This window comes from Muscardinus avellanarius, assembly GCF_963383645.1.
Source record: "Muscardinus avellanarius genome assembly, chromosome: X".
Classification (NCBI taxonomy): Eukaryota; Metazoa; Chordata; class Mammalia; order Rodentia; family Gliridae; genus Muscardinus; species Muscardinus avellanarius.
In genome coordinates, this window is record NC_137792.1 from 10520099 (window position 1) to 10540316 (window position 20218).

At 46.3% G+C, this 20218-nt stretch overlaps 1 protein-coding gene across 3 annotated transcripts in view; it reads left to right on the top strand.

The window, feature by feature from the left end:
* TXLNG (taxilin gamma) overlaps positions 1–20218 on the top strand; it is a gene marked incomplete at both ends in the record, with an annotated part of 53430 nt that overhangs the window by 28020 nt on the left and 5192 nt on the right. For all 3 annotated transcript variants that reach the window (XM_080718737.1, XM_080718735.1, XM_080718736.1), the window contains 4 exons: positions 7079–7249; positions 9119–9313; positions 13279–13398; positions 15721–15795. In XM_080718737.1, coding sequence (XP_080574863.1) covers positions 7079–7249; positions 9119–9313; positions 13279–13398; positions 15721–15795 — 561 coding nt within the window. The remainder of the gene's footprint in view (positions 1–7078; positions 7250–9118; positions 9314–13278; positions 13399–15720; positions 15796–20218) is intronic.

The window sequence follows — 20218 nt, forward strand, 5'->3', positions numbered from 1 at the left end:
GGTCTCAGCCTCTCGAATGCCGGGATTACAAGCCTGTGCCACCACGCCTGGCTAAACCACACATTTTGACAGTGACCAACTGAACGAAATGAACTGTTAATCATGTAAAGAATGACACCTCCCTCGATTTGTTTGTTTGTTTGTTTGTTTGTTTTGTGGTACTGGAGATGGCACCCAGAGGCATTCTACCTCTAAGCAATACCCTCAGCCCTATATTTCATTCTTTTTTTTTTTTTGGTGGTACTGGAGTTCCTGGAAACCCTTCTACCTCTGGCTACACTCCCAGACCTATTTTATACTTTTTTATTTGGAAACAGGGTCTCAAGCCAGTGCGGCTGGCTTCGAACCTGCGCGATCCTCCTGTCTCCGTCTCCCAAGTGCAGGGATTACAAGCGTGCGCCACCATGCCTGGCTTTTTTTTTTTAATGTGGGTCTGGGGATGGAGCCCAGGGACATTCGACCTCCGAGCTACAGCCTATTTTTTATTTATTTTTTGAAACAGGATCTCACTAATTTGTGGAGGGCCTCACTAAGTAGCTGAGGCTGTCCGCGAACCACCATCCTCCGGTCTCAACTTCCCGAATGCTGGGATAACAAGCGTGCGCCACCACGCCTGGCTTGGACAATGATTTCTAAATGATCAGTTAAGTCACACCTGATATTGCCAAACCATTTTCCAGAGTGTGTAGCAAACCAATTTACCCAACAGCAATATGAAATAGATAATGAAAGCCCATTGTAGGTGTGGTAGGTAACAGCCTAAGCCTGTAATCCCAGTATTTGGGAGGCTGAGAGCAAGAGGCTCGCAGGTTGAAGGCCAGATTCAGCAACTTAATGAGTAAGGCCTTCAGCGAGTTAATGAGACCCTGTTTCAAAAAAATAAAATAGTCCGAGCGTGGTGGCGCACGCTTGTAATCCCTGCACTTGGGAGGCTGCGACAGGAGGATTGCACAGGTTCAAAGCCAGCCTCAGCTACTTAGTGAGGCTCTCAGCAACTTAGTGAGACCCTGTTTCTCATAAAATCTAAAAATAGGTCTGGGAGTATAACCCGGAGGTAGAAAGCCCCTGGGTTCCACCCCTAGTACCACCAAAAAATAAAAATAAATAATTAATTAAATTAAATTAAAAATAAAATAGGGCTGAGGGTTTATCTCAGAGGCAGAATGCCCCTGGGTTCAATTCCCAGTACAACAGAGATAGAGAGTAAGAGAGAGAGAGGAGAGAGACATCATAGTATGATTGCATATCTTAATTTATACCACTACAATTAGCATAAAATACCATCTCACTGTGGTCCTGATCTGCATTTCTCTAATCACTGTAGGAGGCGAAACATCACTTCCTGTGTTTATGGGACTTTATGTTAAGTCCTATTTGTTTTTCCACTTGTATGGAATGTCTCGTGTCTTCTGCCCAGCTTGCAACTAGTTATTTATTCTTTTCATGTGTATTTGTAGGGGTCTTTAAGATATTCCTGACGCTGAGTCTCCTGTGTGTAATGCCTTCTCGCCTCCTTTTCTGACAGTACTTTTTGTGTTTTAAGAAATTCTTCCTTAACCCAAGGTCGAAAAAAGATTTACCATAGCTGGGCACCGTGGCGCGTGCTTGTAATCTCAACTCTTGGGAGGCTGAGACAGGAGGAGGATCGCAGGTTCATAGCCAGCCTCAGCTACTTAGCAAAACCCTCAGCAACTTAGTGAGACCCTGTTTCAAAATAAAAACAATAGGAGTGTGAGTAGAGCTTGGAGGTAGAATGCCGCCGGATTCAATCCCCAGTGTCACCAAAAAATAAATAAAAATTAAAAATATTTACCTATTAATAAATCGAACTAACTAAACTTGTTTTGTATGCTTGGTACTGGGGACTGAAGCCCTCAGAGGGCATTCTACCTCTAAGGTACAGGCCCAGCCCTTTTAGTTTTTATTTGGAAACAGGGTCTCACTGGGTTGCTTTTAGGATCCCCCTAGGTTGTTGAGGCTGTCCTCAAACCTGAGATCTCTTTGTCTCAGCCTACCAAATACTGGGACTATAGTTGTGTGCAGCCACGCCTGCCTATATTTAAACATTTTAAAGCTTAACTTTTAACATGTAAGCCCTTAATCCATCTGGAATGGATTGGTGTGTATAATTCTCAGGAAACTACTTAAATTTTTTTTATAAAGATAATGCTTTTTTTTTTTTTTTTGAGATACTGGGGATAGAACCCAGGGACATTCTACCTCTGATCTATATACACCCCCAATCCTATTTTTTATTCTTTATTTTTGAAACAGGGTCTCACTGAGTTGCAAAGGGCCTCACTCAGTTGAGGTTTGATGTCCTCAAACCGCCATCCTCCTGTCTCAGCCTCCCAAATGCTGGGATTACAAGAGTGCACCACCATGCCTGGCTCAAAATAATGCCCTTTTAAATTTTAATTTTTTTTTTTCTTTTTAGGTCCTAGGGATTGAACCTAGGGGCATTCTACCTTTGAGCTATACCCTCAATGTTTCTTTGTTTTGGTACTGGAGATTGGGCCCAGGGGCAATCTAAGCCCTATTTTATTTTTATTTTTATTTATTTATTTTTTTTGGTGGTCCTGGGATGGAACCCAGAGGCTTTCTACCTCCGGGCTATACTCCCAGACCTATTTTATATTTTATTTGGAAACAGGTTCTCACTAAGTTGCTGAGCGCCTCGCTAAGTAGCTTCGAACCTGCGCGATCCTCCTGTCTCAGCCTCCCAAGCGCGGGGATTACACATGTGCACCACCGGGCCCAGCTGTTTTATTTTTATTTCGCAACAGGGTCTCATTACGTGCTGAGGCTATCCCCAAATCTGCTATCCTCCTGTCTCAGCCTCCCAAGTACTGGGATTACAAGCGTGCGCCACCACACCCAGCTCAGAATCTGCATTTGAACCAAGGTCCTAGTAATCTCTGCATGTGAGAAGGACTGCACGGAGGACCATCTGCGGACCCTCACCCATGCCTGGCCGCCCGCTGCCCTGTCACTGGATCTGGGAGAGCTACTCTTCTCCAGCGCTCCTTATTTATCCCCTTCTGCCCCCTTTTTTGTTTCCCTGTCGCGTTCTTGTTCTTGCATGATTAAGGGATGACTTCTACAGCCAGCAGGGGCATTCCTTTCCCGACATGCCAACATGCCACGCTGCTTCTGGCCGCCTGTGCGTCCTTGACTCTTCTGGGCCATTTTCAACCATGCAAAGGATTTCCTACTACTCCAAATAGTAGACTGTGCCAGGCTACTGAATGCCACCTAAGCAGGGTAGATCCGATCCAATTTATACATGGAGAGAAAGAGCCGGGCGTGGTGGCGCACGCTTGTCATCCCAGTACTTGGGAGGCTGAGACCTGAGGATCACAGGTTCGCTGCATCCAGCCTCAGCTACTTAGTGAGGCCCTCCGCAACTCAGTGAGACCCGGTTTCAAAACAAAGAATACAAAGTAGGGAAGTGGGTATAGCTCGGAGGTCGAATGCCCTGGGTTCCATCCCCAGTACCCCTCCCCCCCAAAAAGGAGCCGGGCGTGTTGGTGTAGGCTTGTAATTCTAGTACTTGGGAGGCCGAGACAGGAGGATCGCAGGTTTGAAGCCAGCCTCAGCAACTTAATGAGTCCCTCCACAACTTAGTGAGATCCTCTTTCTAAATAAAATATAAATATAGGGCTTGGGGTGTAGCCTGATGTAGAAGGCCCCTGGGTTTCATCCCCAGTACCATAATAAAAAAAGAAAAATGAAAAAGACCTTAGGGCTGGGGGTGTAGCTTAGAGACGACTGCCCCTGGGTTCAGTCCCGAGGACCAACAGGGGACGGAGGAAGGAAAACACTGCCCAGCAGTCTCGCCTCTCGCTTTGCACACAGAAGCTCATTCTTGTACGTGTGCATCAGGAAACACCTCGAGACAGTTGCTGCCGCTCAGAAGCCGGGAAGCAGCTCTGCCGCCCATTGACCAGCGAGACCATCGGCAGAGTGTGTGTTTTGTGTGTGTGTTGGGGGGAATGTTTTTACAACATGAAGTATTATGCAGCCTGTGGGCCAAATCCAGCAAAAGCCTGTTTTTACACCATGCTGGTTTTCCAAGCTAAGAATGGCTTTACATATTTAACGTGTTTAAAAATAAAGAGTACACGACAGAGACCATATGTAGTCCACCGTGCCTAAACTATTTGCTTGGTGGCCCTTTACAGAACAAACTTGGCTCAGCCCTGATCTATAACCGCATGTCAACAATATAAGTGCGTTTTAGCAACGGAATCTAGAGGCCCGTACAGCCGTGTTCCCAGTACTGGGGAGGCTGAGACAGGAGGATCACTGGTTCAAGGCCAGTCTCAACAACTTAGCCAGACCCTGTGTCCAAATAAAAACTAATAAACTGCTAGGGGTGTAACCCCTGGTGGGTTTAGTCCCCAGTAGCACGTGTGCATACGCGGGTACACACACACACACACACACACACACACACACACACAGTTGTACTAACGTCTAAACTCAAACCCCAAAGCTATTTTTAGTACTACACACAGATAAAAAGGGAAGCAAAGGAGTAGCCACACAGGTTTGAGGCTTGTGAGCCGGTGCTATGTACCAGGGCCTGCCCGCCATTGCGCCGAGCCTTCTCATCCGCACCGCCACCCACGCCGAAAGGTGGCTTGACAACTGGTTTTTCCTGCAGGGATTTCAGCAAAGGCCCTTTTCCTTTCTGTAAGCCTATGGTACAGTTTGGTAGGCCACAAGATGGCGCCCTTGCTCTTAAAATTATGACTCAGCGTCATTTTCAGTAAAAGCTGCAGAGAGGTCAGTGAGGCTGCCATCTTATCTGTTAGTGTTGGTTTAACCTTGAAAGAGACTGTTCGTGCTGGGCGTGGTGTCCCAGTGCTTGTAATCCTAGTACGTAGGAGGATCCCATGTTCAAGACCACCCTCAGAAATTTAGACTCTCCTCAACCTAGCCAGACCCTGTTTCAAAATAAAAATAAATATGTATTTTAATGCATACTAAAAAAAAAAAAAAAAAAAAGGACAGGGAGTGTAATGCCCTTGGGCTTAATCTCCAGTACTATACACACACACACACACCAAAAACAAAAAAACAAAAAAACTTATTCGCCTCAGACCTAAAGCTGCAGTAATTCTTCTCCCTCACTAAGAACTCTGAGATCTACTTACTGAGTTCTGTCTTCTGAGGACTTTTCCAGTACAGTAGCCTGTGGGTGTTATTTTAGAAAAATACAACTCAGTGTTGATTCCTAACACATCAGCTTTTTTTTTTTTTAAGTAAGAAAATAAGACATTAGGCAAAGCAGTAGAATGCTCAATTCCCAGGAACATACACACACAAGGGAAAAAAAAGACATAAATCACAATAACCCTATATTTTATATTTGGATTTCACTAGGCCTCTTAACAGGTGAGAAATAGTCCAGGCAGATAATCACTCAGCAAGCGACAGTTGAGGACATGGCTGGCCTTGGAACGCGGTCTGGCCTTCATCGCTGGAGTCAGTCTCAGCCAAAACAGGGCTTAGTTCCTTTTCCCAAAGGACAGAAAACGTGGAACTGTTTCCTGTGGACCTCAGGAAACTTCAGGGACAGCAGGTTTCCTGTTGAAAGATGCCATCAAAACACAGGATGATAGCTGGAAGTGAAGGCACCGCACGCCTGCAGAGCACTGGAGGAAGGAGAGCTGTGCTCGGCTCCGCACTCAGGCAAGGTGACGACGTGCCCAGGGCAGTGTGGAAGCCGAGACTTAACTGAGAGGTTGAGATTCCCACCCTGTTCCCCATGAATTAGGGAAATGGGGCAATTGTTCTCTCTGGGTAAATATACCTTCTTAAAATTTATTTATTTATTTTGGTGGTACTAGGGGTAGAGCCCAGGGGCTTTCTACCTCCAGGCTATATTCCCTATTTTATATTTCATTTGGAAACAGGGTCTCACTGAGAGCCTCACTGAGTAGCTGAGGCTGGCTTCGAACCTGCGCAATCCTCCTGTCTCAGCCTCCCAAGTGTGGGGATTACAAGCGTGCGCCATTATGCCCAGCTCTTATTTATTTTTATTTTTATTTTTTGGTGGTGCTGGGGTTCCTGGAAACCCTTCTACTTCCGGGCTGCACTCCCAGACCTATTTTTATACTTTTTTATTTGGAAACAGGGTCTCTTAACGCCAGCACGGCTGGGTTCAAACCTGCATGATCCTCCTGTTTCCGCCTCCCAAGCACAGGGATTACAAGCGTGCGCCACCACGCCCGGCTTATTTATTTTTTAGTTTGTTTTTGCAGTACTGGGGATGGAACCCAGGGACATTCTACCTCCGAGCTATACCCCAAGCCCTATTTTTTATTCTTTATTTTGAAACAGGGTGTCACTAAGTTGCAGAGAGCCTCACTAAGCAGCTGAGGCTGGCCGTGAACTCTGATCCTCTTGTCTCAACCTCTCAAATACTGGGATGACCAGCGGGCGCCACCACACCTGGCTCAGACCTTTTTATTTTTTACTTATTTTTTTGGTACTGGAGCTTGAACCCAGAGGCATTCCAGTTCTGAGCTACTGCTCCAGCTCTCTTTCATTGTTTATTTTCAAGCCGGCTCTCACTAAGCTGCTGAGGCTGGCCTTGAACCTGCCATCCTCCTGTCTCAGTCGGCCAAGTACTGAGATTACAGGCATGTGCCGCTATGCCTGGTTCCAGTGGCTCCGATGGAATCCTTTTATAAAACTTAGATAATGAAGATAAACTTGGATGATAGAAGGTTGTTCTGACGATTAAACATGTAAATAGCAAAGGAGAGGGAGAAGGAAGTGATTAGGATCGTGGTTTTCTGGCTGCCCTAAATTTGCTGACTTTCCGATTACAGCTGGCAAAGAGGTTGGCCGTGCTGTGGGCATGAGTCGGTGTAAAGAACACAGCACACTACAGCATTGGGCTTCTGGGGGGCGGTGCTAGGAAGCCCGGACTCCCGCATGCTGGGCGGGCATCTCCTGAGCTCCACCCTCGGCCCCGGTATCTGGCTCTTGCCGTAACTCTTCCGAGCGTCACCCTGAGGCCTTTGGCCGGACTCCCTAAGTGTGAGGCGCTTGTCTGTTGTAGCTGGAGGAGAGCAGGAATGTGCAGAAGCAAATGAAGATCCTGCAGAAGAAGCAGGCCCAGATCGTGAAGGAGAAGGTCCTCCTGCAGAGCGAGCACAGCAAGGCCATCTTGGCAAGAAGCAAACTGGAGTCTCTGTGCAGGGAGCTCCAGCGCCACAACAAGACCCTGAAGGTGAGTGGCTTCGCGTTCCTGTCTCCCCGGAGGGACCGACCCAGCTGCTTTGTCAGCCACCGTGTACCTATCTGAAAGTAGTCCAGTCTGTGTTTGGAGACAGCCTGCCTTCTCCCCGCCGCGCCCGGGCTGATGCCATGGTTGAGCGAGGTCAGTGTAACGGAGACCAGCCTCCCTACGTAAGTTTCCGTTTCCCATTCACGGAAGCAGTCCTGAGCTCTCTAAAACGGGGTCACAGGGAATCTACGTGGTACAATCATAGTTATGCCGGGTCTCTTGCTTGAAGCCGGAGCTTAGCTGGCTCTGAGCTGCCAGGGTCCTGCTGAGCCCAGATGTAGCTGGTCACCATGTGTGCAGTGCTGCCATGAAATGAGAAACCGGTGAGACAGGACTCGGCGACTGGGAGAGGGGAGAAGTGCCGAGCTCTCGGGAGTCTGGCCGGGCTGCGCCCACCCCAGCTAGTGCTTGCTGAGAGCTTTCGGCATCGCCCTTAGACCTTGGCCGGTTCTGAAGGCCGGGAGAGCAGGCACCCAGGGATGAATTGGTGTCCACCAGAAAGGACGTGAAAGAGCGCAGCCTCATACATTGGGACCTTATGTATAGTGTGATCGGACTTTGAACAAAAATAGCCAGACAGATACCCCTCCTCCAGCAAATCCCAGGGCCTGAAACAGGAGCATGCACACAGTGGCTCTTCGTCTGAGGTGGGAGCAGGCATATTCTTTTGAACCATTGGATTTATTTTAGCAAAGGTGATATTCCCCCCCACATAACAAATCTGTGCGTGTGTGTGTATGTGTGTGCGCACACGCGTGTGTGCATGGTACCTAGGTCTTATTCTTTATTTTGGAAGCGTCTCACTGAAAGCCGGGCGTGGTGGCGCACGCTTGTAATCCCAGCATTCGCGAGGCTGAGACGGGAGGATCGCGGTTCGAGGACGGCCTCAGCTACTTAGTGAGGCCCTCTGCAACTTAGTGAGACCCTGTTTCAAAATAAAGAATAAAAAATAGGGCAGGGAGTATAGCTCGGAGGTCAAATACCCCTGGCTTCCATCCCCAGACCCGCAAAAACAAAAACAAAACAAAACAAAACAAACATCTCACTGAGCTTTGGAGGGCCTCAACTAAGTAGCTGAGGCTAGCCACAAACCTGTAATCCTCCTGTCTCTGACTCCTAATTACAAGCGTGCTCCATTACATTTGGCTTGCGAGGGACTTTTGACATTTACTTTTTTAGTTTTTTTTTTTTTTTTTAATGGTACTGGGGGTGGAACCCAGAGGCTTTTTACCTCCGGCTATACTCTTATATTTTATATGGAAACAGGGTCTCACTAAGTTGCTGAGAGCCTCACTAAGTAGCTGAGGCTGGCTTCGAACCTGCGCACTCCTCCTGTCTCAGCCTCCCAAGCGCGGGGATTACAAGCGTGCGCCACCATGCCCGGCTCTTGTTATTTCTTTTGTCACTTGTATCTTAGCCATAGTTGAACGCAGGCTTCTGATTTTTTAATTAATTTATTTTTTGCAGTGCTGGCGATTGAACCCAGAGGCATTCTACCTCTGAACTACATCCCAGCCCTATATTTTATTCTTTATTTTGAAACAGGGTCTCACTGACTTACAAAGGGCCTCACTAAGTAGCTGAGGCTGTCCGCGAATCGTGATCCTCCTGTCTCAGCCTCCCGAATGCTGGGATGACAAGCTTGCGCCACCACGCCCAGCTGAACCCAGGGTTTTGAGCATGCTAGACAAAGAGTTCTACCACTGAACTCTATATACCCTCACACCCAAAGTAATATATATGTGTGTGTGTGTGTGTGTGTATGTATATATATATATATATATATATATTTTTTTTTTTTTTGATACAAAGGAAGAAAATATGCAACAGGCACGAGAGGAAGAAGAGCGACGTAAAGAGGCCACTGCACATTTCCAGATTACTTTAAATGAAATCCAGGCGCAGCTGGAACAGCACGACATACACAACACCAAGCTCCGGCAGGAGAACATCGAGCTGGGCGAGAAGCTGAAGAAACTCATAGAGCAGTACGCGCTGAGAGAGGAGGTGAGCGCCGGCCCCCCTCACAGCCCGGCCGCAGCCCGGCCGTCGCCGCAGGGCGCAGGCGCGTCGGAACCTCCGGCTCTGGCCGAATGCTGGAGGTCCGTAGGTATTGGTTCAGGATCGGGCACCACGCCACCAGGACGGGGAGTTGGGATCCTCACTCGATGGCCCAGGAGTCTGGATTGGCTAGGGGAGGTAATTTCTAGAAGACGGGTTAAGTACTGTAATACTAGAAGATGGCAGTTTTCACATACAAATTATTTTCCTTATCCAGACTGATAATGAATAAATATGATTCTGAAATACCCTGTATCTCAGACATCTATGTACAGGATCTGTCACTGTTGCATTACACCTAGTTTCAGGGTTTTTGGGGGTGTATGCCATTGGGGATTAAACCCAGGGGTCCTCTACCTCACCCGCGCACCCAGCCTTTTCTATTTTTTAATTTTTTTATGGTACTAGGAATTGAACCCAGAGAAATTCTATCTCTGAGTTACATCCTCAGACCGATTTTATTTCTTATTTGGAAACAGAGTCTCCCTAAGTTGCCGAGTCACGGCTGGCTTTGAACCTGTGATCCTCCTTTCTCAGCCTCTCAAGTATTGGGATTACAAGCATGCGCCACCACGCCTGGCCATTTATTTTTTATTTTGAGACAGCGTCTCACTAAGTTAACTGTACAGTGGCCTCAAACCTGCAGTTCTCCTGTCTCCGCCTCCCAAGGACTGGGTGTGTGCCACTGGGCCTGGGTGATTTAAAAAAAAAAATTTTTTTTTTTGAGCCAGGTTTGCTATGTCGTCCAGGCCAGTCTCAAATTCCTGGACCATAAGGTATGTACCACCATGCCCAGCTTCAGGCTTTTTTAAGGTGATTTTTTTTTTGTTTTGTTTTTAATTATGGTGCTGGGGATTGAACCCAATGGCATTTACCCCTGATCTACACCCCCAGCCCCATTTTTTATTCTCTCTCTCTCTGTCTTTTTTTTTTTTTTTTTTTTAAATGAGGGTACACAAAGTTGCGGAGGGCCTCACTAAGTAGCTGAAGCTGACTGTGAACTTGCATCCTCCTGTCTCAGCGTGCCAAGGACTGGGATTACAAGCGTGTGCCGCCACTCCTGGCTTCTTTTAAGTTTTTAATTATTTATAGTTTTGCACTGCCAAGACCTCACATATGCTAGGCAGGAACTGTACCATTGTGCTACCCTCCCTCCCTCCAATGCCCTTTGTTTTGTAGTTTGGTGCTTGGATGGGACCTAGGACCTTATGCTTTCCAAACATGTGCTCTACGATTTAGCCATACACCTAACCACATTTATTTATTTAGGAACTGGAGACTGAACCCAGGGGCATTCTACCTCCAAACTACACCCCAGCCCATATACATTTTAATATTTATTTATTTATTTATTTATTTATTTTTGTGGTACTGGGAGTAGAACCCACGGGCTTTTCTACCTCCGGGCTATACTCCCAGACCTATTTATTTTATACTTTATTTGGAAACAGGGTCTCACTCAGTTGTTGAGAGCCTCACTCAGTAGCTGAGGCTGGCTTCGAACCTGTGCGATCCTCCTGTCTCAGCCTCCCAAGCGCTGGGATTACAAGCGTGCGCCAAAATAGGGTCTCTCTAAGTTGCTAAGGCTGGCTGCCAACCTGTAATCTTCCTTTCTCATCCTCCCCAGTACTGGGATTACAGGTGTGCGCCACTACCCACAGCTCCTAGAATTCATTATAAGCATAACTGAAATAGAATTTCACACTTAAAATTAATAGTGAAAGCCAGGCATGGTGGTGCACACTTGTAATCCCAGTACTTACGAGGCTGAGACAGGAGAATTTCAGTTTTGAAGCCAGCCTTAGCAACTTAGTGAGAGCCTATTTCCAAATAAAATATAAAATAGGTCTGGGGATGTAGCCTGGAGGTAGAAGGCCCCTGGATTTCATTCTCAGTACCGGGGTGGGGGGGTGGGGGGGTGGGTAGGTGGTATGGTTACTGGGTAAGTTTTTCTACTTGTCTTATTTATTTATTTATTTATTTATTTATTTATTTATTTATTTATTGCGGTTCTGGGGATAGGAACCTAGGGGGATTTGACCTCTAAGCTACATTCCCCGCCCTGTTTTTTTTCCCCTTTATTTTGAAACGGCCTCAGTAAGTTGCAGAGGTCCTAAGTTGCTGAGGCTCTTTGCAAACGGCGATCCTCTGGTCTCAGCCTCCCTCCCAAGCTCTGGGATTACAAGTGTGCGCCACCACGCCCGGCTAAAAATTTTTTAATCAAAATATATTTTTGCTTCTTTTTTATATTCTTGCAGTGTGTTTATTGAAAATATTTTTTCCCAGAATTTAGGTATTAGATTAATTCCCTGATTTTCTTGAAATGATTCGTGTGTGTGTGTGTGTGTGTTGTGTTGTGTGTGTTACTAGGGATGAGATCTAGGGGCATTCTACTCTGGGCTGCACCTCCAGTCCTGTTTTTTTTTTTTTTTGTGGTCCTGGGGGGTGGAACCCAGGGGCTTTTCTACCTCCGGGCCATACTTCCAGACCTATTTTGTACTTTATAACTAAGTTGCTGAGAGCCTCACTCAGTAGCTGAGGCTGGCTTCGAACCTGTGACCCTGTCTCTGCCTTCCAAGCACTGGGATGACAAGCGTGTGCCACCATGCCCGACTTCCAGTCCTGTCTAATTTTTAGTGTGGAAGTAGGGTCTCACTAAGTTGATGAGGCTGGACACGAGTACTGAGGTCACAGGCGTGCGCCACCACGCTCAGTTGTTCTTTTGGTTTTGTTGTTAATATGACTGTGTATCTCACAGTTGTAGCAAATTTGAAAATCACATATATTTAAATCCTATTATATGTTAGTCTTACTTATTTTGATTTTTTTTGTGTGTGTATGTGGTACTGGGGATGGAACCCAGAGGCTTTTTCTACCGCCAAGCTATACTCCCAGACCTATTTTCTATTTTATTTAGAAACAGGGTCTCACTAAGTTGCTGAGAGCCTCACTAAGTAGCTGAGGCTGGCTTCGAACCTGCGCGATCCTCCTGTCTCCGCCTCCCAAGCGCGGGGATTACAAGCGTGCGCCACCACGCCCGGCTAAGTCTTACTTATTTTGGATATCAGGGGATGTTCTTTCTTTGTTCTGGGTATAACGAATAGTGATCAAATTATTTGTAGGTGAGGAGAAATCACCTGTGCTTTCCCCAGTACTCAGGCTTACCACATTACCAACTAGCATTTTCTCTCGCTCATAGGATATCATAACTGGAAGATTCCTACTTCTCCCTGAGAAGGCATGTTCTGATGACTTAATTGTACCGAAGTAACCACGTAACAGTTTTGTTTGGAAATATTATTGCACTTTTCCCAAATGTCTAACACATGTCAGGCACCAGTCAGCTCACAGGACCGCAGCAGCGTTGCTCTCACCGCCAGGGCCTTGCAGGGTGCTGGGCTTGCTCATCCCGCCACTCAGATGCGGGCGGTCAGATTCAGTGAGCAGGAGTTTGCTTTTACCCCTGCCGACGTCTTCCACTATCGAGCGGCCCCCAGCCGAGAAACCCAGGCAGCCGGGCGTGGTGGCGCACGCTTGTCATCCCAGCATTCGGGAGGCTGAAACCAGAGGATCGCGGTTCGCGGACAGCCTCAGCTACTTAGTGAGGCCCTCTGCAGCTCAGTGAGACCCTGCTTCAAAAGAAAGAAGAAGAAAACATAGGGCAGGGGGTGTAACTGGGAGGTTCCATCCCCAGACCCACAAAAAAATACAAATAAAAAAAAGGAACAGGAAGGGCAGAGCCGGGCCTGGGTCCAACAGCTCCTCCGCGAGCGCAGGGACGGAGCGAGCCGGGCGTTCCTAGGTGTGGTGATGGCGCCGGCAGGGCTGGCAGGGGTCGCTGGCGTTATGTCTCCTCCCCGTTCTGCTCCTTTGTCCGTAAAGTGATAGAAGGAATTTTACTTTTCTCATAGCATATTGATAAAGTGTTCAAACACAAGGAACTGCAGCAACAGCTCGTGGACGCCAAGCTCCAGCAAACGACACAACTGATAAAAGAAGCCGATGAGAAGCATCAGAGAGAGAGAGAGTTTGTAAGTTCGATTTCTTTCAAAAGAAAAGAGAAAAATGAAGGTATTGCCAAAATTGTAACCGAAGCCGTTGAAAACATTGAAACTTCATAGTACATTGAGTGCTACACCCGGGGCATGCTAATTGTTGTTTTTCTTTAGAAAGCTTTTGCTTATTTACTTCTAACTTTTAATTTTTATGATGTTTTTGTTTTGTTTTTGTTTTTGTCGGTACTGGTGGGGTCTGGTAACCCAGGGCCTCACACACACAGGTAAGAATTCTACCATGCTTTATTTTGAGAGAGGGTCTTGCTAAGTTGCCCAGGCTGGCCTGGAATCTGCCTCCTCGTGCCTCAGCCACCCAAGCAGATGACCTTACGGGCATGCGCCACCACGCCTGGCTTCTCTTCCACTGCGCTCAGGGTCGCTGGGATTATGGTGCATGCCGTGGTGCCCAGGTACATTTCCTTTTCAAACACATAACCTAAAACTAGGTATGCTATTTATTTACTTTTTTAGAAATTTTTTTGTACTGGGGATTAAACTCAGAGGCATTCTAACTCAGCCCTTTTAATTTTTATTTATTTTTTTGGTGGTACTGGGGGTGGAACCCAGGGGCTTTTCTACTTCCAGGCTACACTCCCAGACCTATTTTATACTTTATTTGGAAACAGGGTCTCACTAAGTTGCCGAGAGCCTCACTTAGTAGCTGAGGCTGGCTTCGAACCCGTGCGCTCCTCCTGTCTCAGCCTCCTAAGTGCTGGGATTATAAGCGTGCGCCACCACTCCTGGCAACCCTTTTTATTTTTTATTTTATGACAGCCTTGCTAAATTGCCACGGCTGTCCTCCAACCTGTGATCTGCCTGTCTCAGTTTCCCAGGTGTTGGGATTACAGGTGTGCGTCACTATACTCAGTTGTATCTGATTTTTAAAAATTTTTTTCCTGGTACTGGGGATGGAACTCGGGGGCGTTACACCTCCAAGCTATACCTCCAGCCCTATTTTTTATTCTTTGAAACAAGGTCTCATTAAGTTGCAGAGGGCCTCACTAAGTTGCTGCGGATGGATGATTTTTATCTCTATATTCCCTAACCGCTCAGCCTTGTTCTTAGAGCGTATGCTTGAGTTATACTGCTTGTCAGTAATGATGACTACAGTGGCATTTCACTGGGTATGCATATTGAATGTATGTAAATGGAACTCTGTGTGCTCATGAAACACAATAAAGGTGAGAAATGACTATAGTAGTGCGGACTGTTCCATCCAGCATTCACTCAAGTAGCCCAGGCCCCACGGCGGCCATTCCTGAAGGCCTCTTTCGTGGCCCTCGTGGTGTCAGTGTAACACGCCAAGTGTAGGTTTAGGCACATTTTCCACAGTGCTCGGGAGTTAACGCACGGATGAAGAATGGTATAACCAGTGTTCAGCTGAGCACGTTTTTCATTTTCAAATGAAAATTTGAAAAAAGCAGTACACTTTTTTTTTTTTTTAATTGGTGCTGGTGATTGAACCCAAGGGCATTCTGCTTCTGAGCTATACTTCCAGCCCTGTTTTATATTTTATTTTGAAACAGGCTCTTGCTAAGCTTCCGAGGCTGCTGCCATCCTCCTGTCTCAGCCACCCAAGTACTGGGATTATAGCCACCGTGCCCGGCTTGGAGGATAAATTTTACACACACACACGTGCACCTTACAAGTATGTGCTTTCTGGTTGGTTCAGCAGGACTTGCAAGGCTTCTTGGGACTATATGCGACATTTTGCTTCAGTGACTGAATTTCCCAACTGCTTACTATGCAACTTCACTCTCTAATTTTCTTGAGAACCCTAGTGAATAAATGAAGCTCCTCTTCCTCCCTCCCATTTTTTTTTTTTTTTTTTGTGTGTGTGTGTGTTTTTAAAATATGTTCAGAAAGTTCAGATTTCCTCGCTGCACTGCACAACTTTTTATCAGGTGCTGTCTTGCTCTCAGGGAGTGGAGGGGGTTTCTTAGGCATGAGAACTATGTCAAGACCCGTAGCTGTGTTTCTTGCCCATACTAGATATGTAATTATTTTGACCTAAAACACAATGTAACCCCGAGTTTTGGCAAATCTTCCGAGGCCTCCAGGGTAGTTTTTTTTCTTTAGCAGTAAAGATTATTCCTGTGCCCACAGGTGTTAACAAGTGTAACTGAGCAGAGGTAGAGGTAAATGACACCTTGGGGAACAGAATGTCCCATTTGTCAACAAGTGGTTCATGCCAGACTAGTGAGCAGAAGGATGAGGCCTGACTGTATGGTCATTTGACACTTGGACTTCTATTTGTTATTACTATTAGTATTTTGCCAGAATGTTTCTGTTTTCTAGTTATTAAAAGAAGCAACAGAATCGAGGCACAAATATGAACAAATGAAACAACAAGAAGTACAACTAAAACAGCAGGTAACTTGAAACAGGGGAGGCAGAATTTCTAGATCTTTCTTGCTTGTTCGATATATACCTTGAGTCTCCTCTAAGGTGGCTTTACTTATTCCCAGCCAGAACTCCCAAAACTGAGGGGGAAAAAAATATCACATGTTCTTGGGAGTCTCTTCTTCATTTAGGGTGAAGCACTCTTCGCAATCGGTGGAGGACTTCCTGGTTTTTCTCCTGAAAGCCTGTGTCCCAGGACCTCCCCATCTATTCCCCCATGTCAGGCAGACAGAGACAGTTGGTCACCTCATTCGTACTGTCCCCTTCCAGGATCCCAGATACTTTCTTTCTCAGTCTATTACCATGTGTGTCATCTAATTTCCCATCAAAGGAAAACTTAGAAATCTCTCGATTTTACCTTTTTTAAAAAAAAATATCAAGTAATCATGTGAAACTGCTGAACAAACAAGCCGGGCGTGGTGACGCACACTTATAATCCCAGCATTCGGGAGGCTGAGACAGGAGGATCGCGGTTCGCAGCCAGCCTCAGCTACTTAGCGAGGCTCTCTGCAACTCAGTGAGACCCTGTTTCAAAACAATAGTCGGGCGTGGTGGCGCACTCACGCTTGTCATCCCCGCGCTTGGGAGGCGGAGACTGGAGGATCACGCAGGTTCTGAAGCTAGCCTCTCTGGCTTAAGAGACCCTGTTTCTAAATAAAATATAAAATAGGTCTGGGAATGTAGCCCAGAGGTAGAAGGGTTCCAATCCCAGTACCACCAAAAAAAATAAATAAAAAATAAAAAATAGGGTGGGTGTGTGGCTCAGATGTAGAATATCCCTGGGTTCCATCCCCAGTACTGCAAAAAAAAAAAAAAAAAAAGAAAAAGAAAAAAAAGAAAAGAAAAATTGCTGAACAATTGCTAAACAGGATACTTCTTTGACATATAAAATAGCTTTTTAAAGCTGGGTATGATGGCACATGCTTATAATCCCCATACTTGTGAGGCTGAGATAGGAGGATCGCAAGTTTGCAAACCAGCCTTAGCAACTTAGTGAGGCCCTTCGCACCTTAGCAGGAGGTAGCAGGCCTCTGGCTTCCATCCCTAGTTCCCTCCCCAAAAACCATTTTATGGAGTTTGTCCTGATAGCTATGATCATGTAAGCTGTGTGTGTTTGTGTGTGTGTGTGTGTGTGTGTGTGTGTGTGTGTGTGTGTGTGTGTGACTGTAAATTGAACCCTGGGGCATTCTACTTCTGAATTAAAAACCCCAAACCTATTTTATTTCTTTTTGTTCTGAAATAGTCTCAGTAGGTTGCTGCAAGCCTCGCTAAATTGCTGAGGCAGGTTCCAAACCTTTGATCCTCCTGTTTCATCCTCCCAAGTACGAGGATGACAGGCTTGTGCCCCCGCGTGAGCCCGGCTGCGTAAGCTGTTTGGCGAGCACACACGGCCAGCCCAGGTAGCCCAGGCATTTTTCATCGGAGCCCGCCCTCCTTTTCAGTCCAGACCCTGTAGGTATGTCCTATTCCAATCTCTCTGCGTGGCTGGTTGTGTGGGGTAACAAGAGCACGTGGTATCTCTTTATGAAATTGTACGGGAAAGATTTCTTGTGTCTTTGTAGATGGTGAAATTAGGCATTTGCATTTCTCACCCCTTTTTGATTAACTAGCTTACACTCTCACTCTTGGAAAAGTCTTTTTTTTTTTTTTTTTTTTTGCCGTACTGGGGATGGAACCAAAGGACATTCTATGTCTGAGCTATACCCTCAGCCCTATCTTTTATTCTTTATTTTGAAACAGGGTCTCACTGAGTTGCAAAGGGCCTCACTATGTGAGGTGCACATTTATTTTAAAATTTTCTTAAGCCAGGCGCAGTGGCGCACGCTCGTCATCCCAACATTCGGGAGGCTGAGGCAAGGAGGATCACGGTTCGCCGCCAGCCTCAGCTATTTAGTAAAGCTCTTTGCAACTCAATGAGACCCTGTTTCAAAATAAAGAATAAAAATTAGGGCAAGGTGTGTAACTCGGAGGTCGAATGCCTCTGGGTTCCATCCCCAGACCCGCAAAAAAATTTAACACTAAGGATTCTATGTTCATTCTAAAATACACTGATATATTAAGACTGGCATCAGTCTTTATGAGCACCTTTTTATTTTTATTGGTATTAGGGATTGAACCTGGGATATTCTACCTCCAAGATACACCTCCAGCCCTATTTTTTATTCTTTAATTTGAAACAGGGTCTCACTGAGTTGTGGAGGGCCTCACTAAGTTGCTGAGGCTGACTGCAGACTGCAAACTTGTGATCTTCCTGTCTCAGCCTCCCAAGTACTGGGATTACAAGTGTGTGCCACCAGGCCCAGCTTAAATGTTTTATTTTTAAATGGGAACGCCCTAAGTTGCCCAGGCTGGCCTCAAGTCTGTGATCCTCCTGTCTCAGCCTCTCAAGTATTGGGATTACAGGCCTACACCATCACACCTGGCCTTTTCTTTTTTTTAATTTTTAAACATGTTGCTAAGTGGCTGAGGCTATCCTCAAATCCACGATCCTCCTGCCTCATCCTCCCAGGCACTGAGATTATAGGCGTGCACCACCAGACTCTTTTTGAGCTCTTTTATTTATTCATTTTTAACCATACTGGGGATGGAACCCAGGGGCATTCATTCTACCTCAGAGCTACACCCCCAGCCTTATTTTTAATCCTTTTTTTTTTTTTTTTTTTGGTGGTACTAGACATTGTTGAACCCAGGGGCATCATGGGCATTCTAACTCCAAGCTACACCCCCATCTTGTTTTTTTTTTTTGTTTGTTTGTTTGTTATTTTGCGGGACTGGGGATGGAACCCAGGGGCATTCTACCTCCAAGCTACACCCCCTGCCCTATTTTTTATTCTTTATTCTGAAACCGGGTCTCACTGAGTTGCAGAGGGCCTAACTGGCTGAGGCTGTCTACGAACCGCGATCCTCCTGTCTCAGCCTCCCGAATGCTGGGATTATAAGCATGTGCCACCACGCCCGGCTAGTGTGTGTGTGTGTGTGTGTGTGTGTGTGTGTGTGTGTGTGTGTGTTACTGGGGTTCCTGGAAGCCCTTCTGCCTCCGGGCTATGCTCCCAGACCTATTTTTTATATTTTTATTTGGAAACAGGGTCTCTTAAGCCAGCACGGCTGGCTTAAAATCTGCGTGATCCCCATGTCTCTGCCTCCCAAGCTCGGGGATTACAAGCATGCACCACCACGCCCGGCACGCCTGGCTATTTTTAATTCTTTATTTTTAAACAGGGTCTCACTAAGTTGCAGAGGGCTTCACTAAGTAGCTGAGGCTGTCTGCGAACTGCAATCCTCCTGTCTCAGCCTCGCGAATGCTGGGATTACAAACCTGCACCGCCACACCCGGTTTAGCTCCTTTCTGTTCAGGTGCTATTTCTTTGGTTTTTTTTTTTGTTTGTTTTTGTTTTTGTTTTTGTTTTGTTGGTACTGGGTATTGAGCCCAGGGCCATTTACTTCCAAGCTATAACCCTGACCCTTTTTATTTTTATTTAATTAATTAATTAATTTTTTTGGTGGTACTGGAGGTGGAACCCAGAGGCTTTCTACCTCAGGGCTATACTCCCAGACCTATTCTATACTTTATTTGGAAACAGGGTCTCACTAAGTTGCTGAGAGCCTCACTAAGTAGCTGAGGCTGGCTTCGAACCTGTGTGATCCTCCTGTCTCCGCCTCCCAAGCGCACCACGCCCAGTTCCCTTTTTATTTTGAAATGGGATTTAGGCAAGTTGCTGAGGGCGTGGCCGAATTGCCCTGGTCGGCTTTGCAATCCCGTCTCAGCCTCCCAATTTATTGGCGTTAGAGGCATGTGTCACCACACATGAGTTATTTGTGAGCATTTTGTAGTGTTGACCTTTTTAGCCTGCTCCAAAAGCTAGCCTGACTTAAGAGTAAAAATTCAAGAGGTTTTAGTTATCCTAAATCTTTGTAACTTTTTCCTGTAGGTTATTAATGTGCTCGAATGCTTCTAGGAGATTAAAACCTTTTTTTTTTTTTTTTTTTTTTTTTTGGGTGGTGTTAGGGTTCCTGGAAACCCTTCTACCTCCGGGCCACACTCCCAGACACCTATTTTTTTTTTTTTTTTTTGGTGGTACTGGGGTTCCTGGAAGCCCTTCTACCTCCGGGCTACACTCCCAGACCTATTTTAACGTTTTTATTTGGAAACAGGGTCTCCTAAGCCAGCGCGCGAGGCTGGCTTCGAACCTGCGCGATCCTCCTGTCTCTGCCTCCCAAGCGCGGGGATTACAAGCGTGTGCCACCACGCCCGGCGAGACACCTATTTTTTATATTTTTATTTGGAAACGGGGTCGAGACCCTCCTGTCTCCGCCTCCCAAGCGCAGGAATTACAAGCGTGCACCACCACGCCTGGCAGATTAAAGCCTCTTTATGAGCCCTGTTCATTTTGTT